This window comes from Acartia tonsa, chromosome 13, assembly GCF_053477335.1.
Source record: "Acartia tonsa isolate MP-2025a chromosome 13, ASM5347733v1, whole genome shotgun sequence".
Lineage (NCBI taxonomy): Eukaryota > Metazoa > Arthropoda > Copepoda > Calanoida > Acartiidae > Acartia > Acartia tonsa.
This window is the reverse complement of record NC_137272.1, coordinates 1016726-1025292: the sequence shown is the minus strand read 5'-3', so window position 1 is coordinate 1025292 and position 8567 is coordinate 1016726. Positions and strand designations below refer to the sequence as shown.

Below are 8567 nucleotides of genomic sequence, written 5' to 3'. Positions count from 1 at the left end.
ATTGTCTTATCCCTTTAGATCCATGTAGTAGCCTAAACATTAACCTATTACTTTTTTTTAGGACAAGGCCATTTTGGAAAGGTGTACACTGCCATTAACAACGAGACTGGTGATATAATGGCCATGAAAGAAATCCCGCTGCAACCCAACGATCATAAAACGCTCAAGTAAGTAACTTTTGTTAGTTGTCTGGGGGGTGTTGGAAAATAAATTACACTACATGACATCTCAATAGTGTGTCCATTTTAAAGTATGTTTTCAAAACCGATATATATTTTTATCCACTGGATTAGAACTGGTTCTAAGCCATTCTGAAAAAATTATGTATAGTTTCGTAATGTAGACAATTTTCCACAAATAATAAAGTCATAAACAAGCCAAAAATTCTTATATTGAAATAGATGCACAGACTTCCTTACAATAATAATATACCTAAATACTTTGCTTCAAAGATTATACCTAATTGATGCATGAATCTTTGTATGAACTCCGAATTCGATAGGACGATATTAACTTGTCAAAATTACAAATAAACTTCGTATAATTTAGTAATGGATTTATTATTACTTGGATCTTACACCGATTGTACTCCAAATACAAGTGAAACTTGTAGCAGACTAAATCAACGGGGAATAGTCCCTTTCGTGGTAACGCGCCTTAAGGGGCGATTCGTCGAAGTTTTAAAATGGATTTTTATAGGTTATTTTAGGTTAGGTCATATTGGGTTAGGTGATTGTCCCACAGGGTTAGCCAATTGGCCCAGCAGGGGCTAGAAATAGGAGAAAACATACTGTGAAAATTAAAAAGAACACCCCTTAAGGTGCGTTGCCACGAAAGGGACTATACACAAACAACGTTACTATTCCTTCCTTTCTACTGGCTGAATAAACTGACCAATAAAAGACGGAAGGAATAGCAACCTAATATACATCAATTCATTTATTTAGGAATGTAGCGGACGAGTTGAGAATATTTGAGTCAATCCACCATCCCCATCTTATTAATCATTTTGGAGTTGAGGTCCACAGGGAGGAGATGTTGATCTTCATGGAGTATTGTCCCGAGGGAACTCTAGAGGTAAATGTCAGAGAGAGAAAGGGGACAATGGGCTTTTTATTACACTAGTCCCCAAAGTTTTACTTAAACGTTTTCTTATTCGTTGGCTTTACTTTTTAACTTTAATTGGTTGGTTTATTAAGTTGAGTGTTCAAACGTTTCAACCACTAAGTGTTAACTACAGAAGGGGTAATTTTTTGTTTGATCATTGGGGATGTACATCCATTTATCGGCCCATTATTCCTTTAGATTCCTGACAAATCACTCCTTTAAACTTGAATTAGGACCCAAACTATTTGCATGAAATAAAGGGATCTAAAGGAATAAGAAATGGGACTCAAATTAAAATTGATGTACAGTACAGACCCAATGATAACAAACAAACTACCACCTCTGTAGATTTTAAATTTTGATACTGCAAGTTTGAATCAACCATTCAAACTTTAATAAAAGTATCCAAAGGTTTTAAGCATACGAATGAGAGACCATGTTAATAAGTTAGTACTGGTAGTATATTTTATTGTGCAATGTCCATTGTCTCTTCCCTAAATGAGTCCACTCCATAAAAACTTTAATTACCCCCACAATTTGATTGTGTGGAATAAATTGTTCTTGTTTTAGGCATTTGTTACAAGCACAGAATCTGGATTAGAGGAATCTTTAGTCAGGAGATATACTAGACAATTATTAGAGGTATATTCCAGTATGGCTTCGAAACCAATTAATATCCGCTGGAGTAGAGCCGGTTCTTAGCCATACTGAAAAATAGTGTATAGCATCGTATTGCAGACAATTTTCCACGAATATTAAAATAAAAATCGTAAAATTAATAGCAGTTTTGTTCGGTCCCTTAGGGCAAACAAAGCTGGCTTTAATCTTATAATTTTTCTTTTAAGGGCCGCGGAAAGCTGTCTATAAAACGATATAATATATTAACTAATAATCTATCTATTTAGGCTGTGGCATGTCTACATGAACATGGAATAGTGCACAGAGATATAAAAGGAGCAAACATATTTCTAACAGATGAAATGAGGGTATGTATCACTATTCTATTAGCTGCTAAGTTAAACTTAGGTTCAATGTTATAGTTTGGGTGCAGTGAAAGGGGAAAGGACAATTAGTAAAATATAATGTCCTCTGTATACTTCCTGTGTTTAAGAGAAATGTTAATTGAAATTTTAGGCCCCAACAAATTTAGGGATAAAGAAAAAAATCACACCCGCCCCTTGCTTTGGTAAATATCCTTAAACCATACCCTTACCTAAATATTTTTTTAAAATTATAGCCTCAAACCATCGAATGACCTATAATAAGGTTCACTGTAAAGAAGAACCAAATCAATTCAGCTAAAGACAAAATTTTTTTACTTTATATAAAGGATAGGGGTGGAGTGGGTGGGGGGGTTCTGTGCTCGCAAGGCACTTTAAGGGAAAGCACCAAGTGTTATATTGCTTTAGGACCTAAAACTATTAGAAATTTATTTTTAATATGTAGGGGGGAAGGGTCCTTTAATCTCAATGCACCTAGAGGTGAAGCACCCAAATGTTATATTGATTTAGAACCTGAAACTTGGAGATTTTGGCTGTGCTGTGAAGATCAAGGCTCACACCACTATGCCTGGGGAATTACAAGGTAATTGTTGTAAAATATACCTGAATATTATGGCAGGAGAATAATTTAGGTTGCAATATCCCCTTGCATTTATTTGTCGGGCCGTTTTTTAATTAGGAGGGGAGGGGATGGGGTAAAGGAGGGGGATCGGGAAGATCATTATTTTAGCCTGCTACAGAGATAACTTTATTATAGAAATTCAAAATCTGGTGTACGATCGAAGAAATAATAAATCTATTTTCTAGGTTTTGTTGGGACCCAGGCTTACATGGCACCTGAAGTTTTTACCAGGAATTTTATTCAGAATTTATATTTTTAGAGAAAGAGGGGACAATGGGCTGTTTATTACAATAGTCCCCAAAGATTTATAATAACGTTTTCTTATTCGTTGGCTTAACAACCTTGGGGACTTGAGTGAATTTTGATTGGTTGGTTTATTAAGTTGAGTGTTCAAACGTTTCAACCACTAATTTAAGGCTACAGAAGGGGTAATTTTGTCTTATCATTATTGGGGATGCACATTAATTTATCTGCTGTTGTCTTATCCCTTTAGATCCCTGTCAATAATTACACAAATTCCAAACATTGAAGGAGTCATTTCTTTAAATAGTCATAGACTGTAAATTACACTGGTAGGGTACCCAAAGTTATCATATTATTTGGTTCAAAACCTTTGGGTACTCTATTTAATTTTGATTGTTTTGTTCGAGTCTAGAAGTATCCAAACTTTTCTACCAATAATATTATATATTTTAATCATAATGATACCCCTTATGTATTCCTGCTCCAAAATATTTTAAAACAAACCAGAATAAAATGACCGCTGCTGGCAGGAATATGACCGAGGGCCACGGGCGGTCAGCTGACATATGGTCACTGGGATGTGTGGTCATTGAGATGGCAACTGGGCGCAGGCCTTGGGCCCAGCTAGAGAGCAATTATCAGATTATGTTTAAGGTCAGTAGAATGTAAAAAAAAATCACATAGAACAGAATACATGAGAAAGACGTACCTGACTGTAAAAAAAATACAGGTATTTATGAATTAAAGGAGAGAGGGGAAAGTTTTTTTTGTCAAGCCTAACCCCTGTTGCCCAGCTGGATCCTAACCTAACCTGACCTAAAGTACCTTATCAACAATAACACAGAAAATATGAAAGATTACACAAAAATAGTATCGCAGTGCAAAAGAAAACTGTCCCACTTTAAACAAGAATTAAACTCTTTATTTTTGTAGGTTGGTATGGGTGAGACCCCTGAAATTCCAGAGACTCTGTCAGAGGAAGGAAAAGAATTTCTACAACAAGTTTTTGTTCATGATCCTACAGGAAACCATTACAACAACAGCTTCAGATCAGCTACGCCTCTAGGGGCCCTTAAGGGGGGGGGGGGATATAAATTCAACCACTTTCCATTGTATTTTAAAAAGAAAAGTTAAACAATTTTTTGGGGTCAGGGGGGGGGGAGTATCGACAATTTTTTCAATGGTATTTTTAAAAAGTAAAAGTAAAAAAAAATTTGGGGATTCATTTTTTCTAGGGGCGATTTATCTTGATTAAGTGGTGGTACCCTCCCCAAAATAGTTGTAAACCTTCCAAGGACCTATAAGAAGGATCTTGGACAAAGTAGCTTCGGACAAAGTAGCTTCGGACAAAGTAGCTTCAGGACAAAGTAGCTTCAGGACAAAGTAGCTTCAGGACAAAGTAGCTTTAGGACAAAGTAGCTTTGGACAAAGTAGCTTCGGGCAAAGTAGCCTCCTTTGTTAATAAAGGTCATGGCCGCAGCGCTCGGCCCCCTGGCCTGCCTAGCCGCGGGCGCTCGGCCCCCTAGCCTATAACCTAACCTAACCTAAAATTTGTAAAAACATCATTTTAAAAATTGTAAAAACAATATTAAAAATTATAAAAATCTACAGACCACTTTTAATAAAATCCACGAAATTCCAAACCACCTATGTATTAACAGTTGAGGATATTTTACTTAAATAAATGTCCTGAGGCTAACATAGATTAGGTTAGGTTAGGTTATATGCTAGGGAGCCGAGCGCCCGCGGCTAGGCAGGCCAGGGGGCCGAGCGCTGCGGCCATGACCTTTATTACTATTGGAGAATAATTTTTCTTTAAGAAGCTACTTTTCTTAAGTAAATGTCCTGAAGCTACTTTGTCCTGAAGCTACTTTGTCCTGAAGCTACTTTGTCCGAAGCTACTTTGTCCAAGATCCCATAAGAAGCTATGCTCTAAAGGAGAACCATATTGGTTCAGCAGTTACAGAGATCCATCGGTACAGTCATACATACAGACAGATGGACACAGATCCTGTTAGTTTTATATAAGAATAGTTTTAGAAAAGTAAATATAGAAGCTATCTTATGTAGGAGGCGATAATTTATTTTAAAAGTATAATTTTCTCAATAACGATTAAGACAGACGGAGTGACAAATTAAGGTACAGTAAAATACACTGCCAGTTTAAACCAACTGTTCACGATTTTATAAAAAGTACCCAAAGTTTTAAGCTAACAAATGCGAAATCGTGTTTCTTATGGTACTATTATAATTTACAAAGCTATTTCTTACATCTTCACTAGCAGCTGAGAAGTTTTCATTCTTCTTATAAAACATACTTATGACTGGCATTCTAAATTAAAAAGATGAAAGTCAGGGATCTAAAGGGATAAGTCAATGGCTGATAAATTTATGTACATTCCCAATGATGACACAAAAATTTACCCCTTCCATAGATTAAAATTAATGGTTGAAACGTTTAACATTCAACTTAATAAATCAACCAATCAAAATTCAGTAAAAGTCTCTAAAGTTGTTGTGCCAATGAATAAGGAAAAAGGTTATTGTAAAACTTTGGGTACCACTGTAATAAACAGCCCATTGTCCCCTTTCACTCTGATGAAAGTAGTAATGGTTAATGATAACCTAGAACGTGCAAGTGCCGAAGATTTGCTCAATCATCAGTTCACAAAGATTTATGAAGATGAAGAAGGTACCCAAAGTTTTAACATATTTGAAGTTTTGATTGATTTTTTTTCATCTGAAAATAATATTCTATCAGGTTTTATGTCTGTGCACGAAAAAAAGAGTTTCCAATATTTTTATCAAAGTTTCATTTAAATACCTTATTTTTTTAGTTTAAGTTATACTTGTGGCTAAAAACCTTTAGTCTTTTTATGGAATTTGGAATATATAGGTCCTGGACATGTTTCTTTTTATTTTGGTGAGTCCTTTGAATTCCCCCCTTAAAATAAATTTAATATTTTCCTATTTGTAGGTGTTCAGAGTATCCCATTGTTTTCATCAGTCAACCCTGGATCTACCTCTCCACATAAACCACTGGTCAGAAAGGACAGCAACAAGTATTGAATACAACCAATCACAATCTGTTTAACATAAAATTAAACCAAACACAACTAATTGTCAAAAGAAATCTACCAATCACAATTGATTGTTAAAAAATAATCCACCAATCACAGAGACCCTTTTGAAATCTTGATTATATCCACCAATTAGAAATTGTCAAACTGGAAACCACCAATCACAAATGACGGAAATTAAATCCACCAATCACAATTTATTGAACTGAAAACCACTAATAACAAAAGAAAACCAATATTAACTTTGATGAAAGAAAATAGAAGAAATCCTCTAATGAGAAATGGCATAAATCCACCAAAACAATTAAATTCTTTTTAAAAATAATCATTTTTTTGTAGAATAATATTTTACATTAACTAGTATTATATTCTATTTACATAAAATGAAACCTTAAAATTTAATAGATAATTTTACCTAACTTATCGATGTGATTACATCAAATATTTATGATATCTAATTGCCTACAATAATTGAAAAGTAGAACTCTAAAGAAAATTAATAATTTTATACCATACCTACAATTTTAGAAGATTTTTATACATTTGAAACTAACTTGTAAAAATCATGTAAGGGTAACATATAAAAATTGGGATTATGGAAAGAAAACCAAGTAGCGGTTTTTGTTGTATATTCACAGTAGCTTTTCTATAGCTTATTTCTAACCCCTTCAGGGCCGGAGCTCTAACACTGCGGGTCAATCATTAACATTTACCTAACCCCTCATAAAATAACCAATCAAAAGCTACTGTGAAAATACGACGAAACCGCTACTTCGTTTTCTTTCCATGATCTAAAAATTGTAGTACCTCTTTGAGAGCATAACAACCTGTAAATTTATATTTCCTAGTAACTTGTAAGGTAACCCCTTTAACTTGTAGCTTAATGTATTCTCTAAAAGGAGTAGTTGCACGGAATGCATTTAAACTTGAATTTAGTGAACCGTATATTTTTTCCTGTTATAGGGCATATATTGGAAAGAAATTCAATTTTCTACCACGTAGGTTTTAAAATATCAAGATCTGAAAATCAGATTCATGTGATATAAGCAACTTATTTGGCTTTTTGAATTCTATAAAAACATTATAGGTTCACTACTCCCAAGCACCCAACTCGTTAAATGCACTTCATGCAACTATCCCTTTCAACCTTTTAGAACTCTAAAATAAATCTAAAGCTCTATGTAAATTGTCATATAATTTTAATGAAAGGCGAAATAATTAAACATGATAAAATAAGCTTTGAAAATAAATTAAACTAAGCTTTATAACATGATTTTAAAGATACAATTTTTAATGTAAATTTTACTTATTGTGGCCTTGCTTCAAAATTGATCATTTAAAATGTCTTGTATGAAAATATTTTTTAGTCTTACTCTTAATATGTATTTTGGAATACTTACAGTTAGGTAAATTCCCTCTTATGGCTCTTTATTTTATACACCAAGCAGGGTTAATAATTTTCAGTTTTTTTTTTTTATTTTCTCCCCCTTTAACATATTTTTCCCCCTCCTCCTTTAGCCGGGGATCCCATGTAGAATAACACCCATGCAATAACCCTGCGAGCCTCTTATAGCCTTTACTTCAACTAAAAGTAATTTCACAGCAATATTATGTTTTTATTGCTGAAGTTAAGATAGGGTGGTTATTTTGTTTACTAAGAGTGGAATAGTTACTTCTTAAAGCGACGCGCTATGGCAGTTTTTATCAAAATATATATTATTTTAACCTCATAGAAATTTGTAACAATTTTTGATGTTATGACCGTTGTGATATTGTAGTTTAAATAACCTTTAGTAAAAATATATTTTTATCAACATTGACTTTATTTTCTACAATTATAGGTATACTTCGGGGATCTAAAGGGATAAGACAATGGCTGATTGATAAAATTATCCCTTTTGCAGATAACAAGTTTTGGTTGAAACCTTTTGACACCCAACTCAATGAATCAAAATTCTATGTAAGTCCCCAAAGGTACAGTGTGTTTTTTTTTATGAGCACTTTTTTGAAAGCAATTTTACTCCACTTATAGTTATCAGAATTTAATGATTAATGGCTTATTTTCTTCGTTTTTTAAGGGAAATTATGAAACAACAAAAAAAATTACAGTTTTTGTTGAAAAAGTACAGTAAAGTTGAAAATTAAAAACTTAGGTGTCAACATCTAAAAATGGTTTTAGCGCATTTTTCTTATGCTCAAATAATCAACCTTTTGCAAGAATGGCTGCTAAACACTTGAAAGTTGAGATATAGAGCTAAAAATGTATACAGATACTATTAGGGACATGTACTAGAACATATCAAAGTTTGAAGGTCATATCTCAACCAGGGAGGGAGTACTGGCCCCCCAAAGTCGACTACAGAAAATCCATTTTTTTAAGAAAAATGCGCTAAAACCATTTTTATATGTTGACACCTAAGTTTTTAATTTTCAACTTTACTGTACTTTTTCAACAAAAACTGTAATTTTTTTTGTTGTTTCATAATTTCCCTTTAAGTTTTGCAGTTGGTACTA

The 8567-nt window shown here is 33.6% G+C and overlaps 1 protein-coding gene across 1 annotated transcript in view; it reads left to right on the top strand.

Annotated features, from left to right (window-relative positions):
* Mekk1 (mitogen-activated protein kinase kinase kinase 4) overlaps nucleotides 1-7873 on the top strand; it is a 142416-nt gene extending 134543 nt beyond the window's left edge. Inside the window, exons 58-67 of the mRNA XM_080146397.1 lie at nucleotides 62-167; nucleotides 948-1077; nucleotides 1678-1749; nucleotides 2013-2093; nucleotides 2619-2691; nucleotides 2916-2965; nucleotides 3508-3627; nucleotides 3907-3997; nucleotides 5603-5665; nucleotides 5951-7873. Of these exons, the coding sequence (XP_080002523.1) occupies nucleotides 62-167; nucleotides 948-1077; nucleotides 1678-1749; nucleotides 2013-2093; nucleotides 2619-2691; nucleotides 2916-2965; nucleotides 3508-3627; nucleotides 3907-3997; nucleotides 5603-5665; nucleotides 5951-6042 (878 nt within the window). The 3' untranslated portion in view covers nucleotides 6043-7873. The remainder of the gene's footprint in view (nucleotides 1-61; nucleotides 168-947; nucleotides 1078-1677; nucleotides 1750-2012; nucleotides 2094-2618; nucleotides 2692-2915; nucleotides 2966-3507; nucleotides 3628-3906; nucleotides 3998-5602; nucleotides 5666-5950) is intronic.
* The last annotated feature ends 694 nt before the right edge of the window (nucleotides 7874-8567 follow it).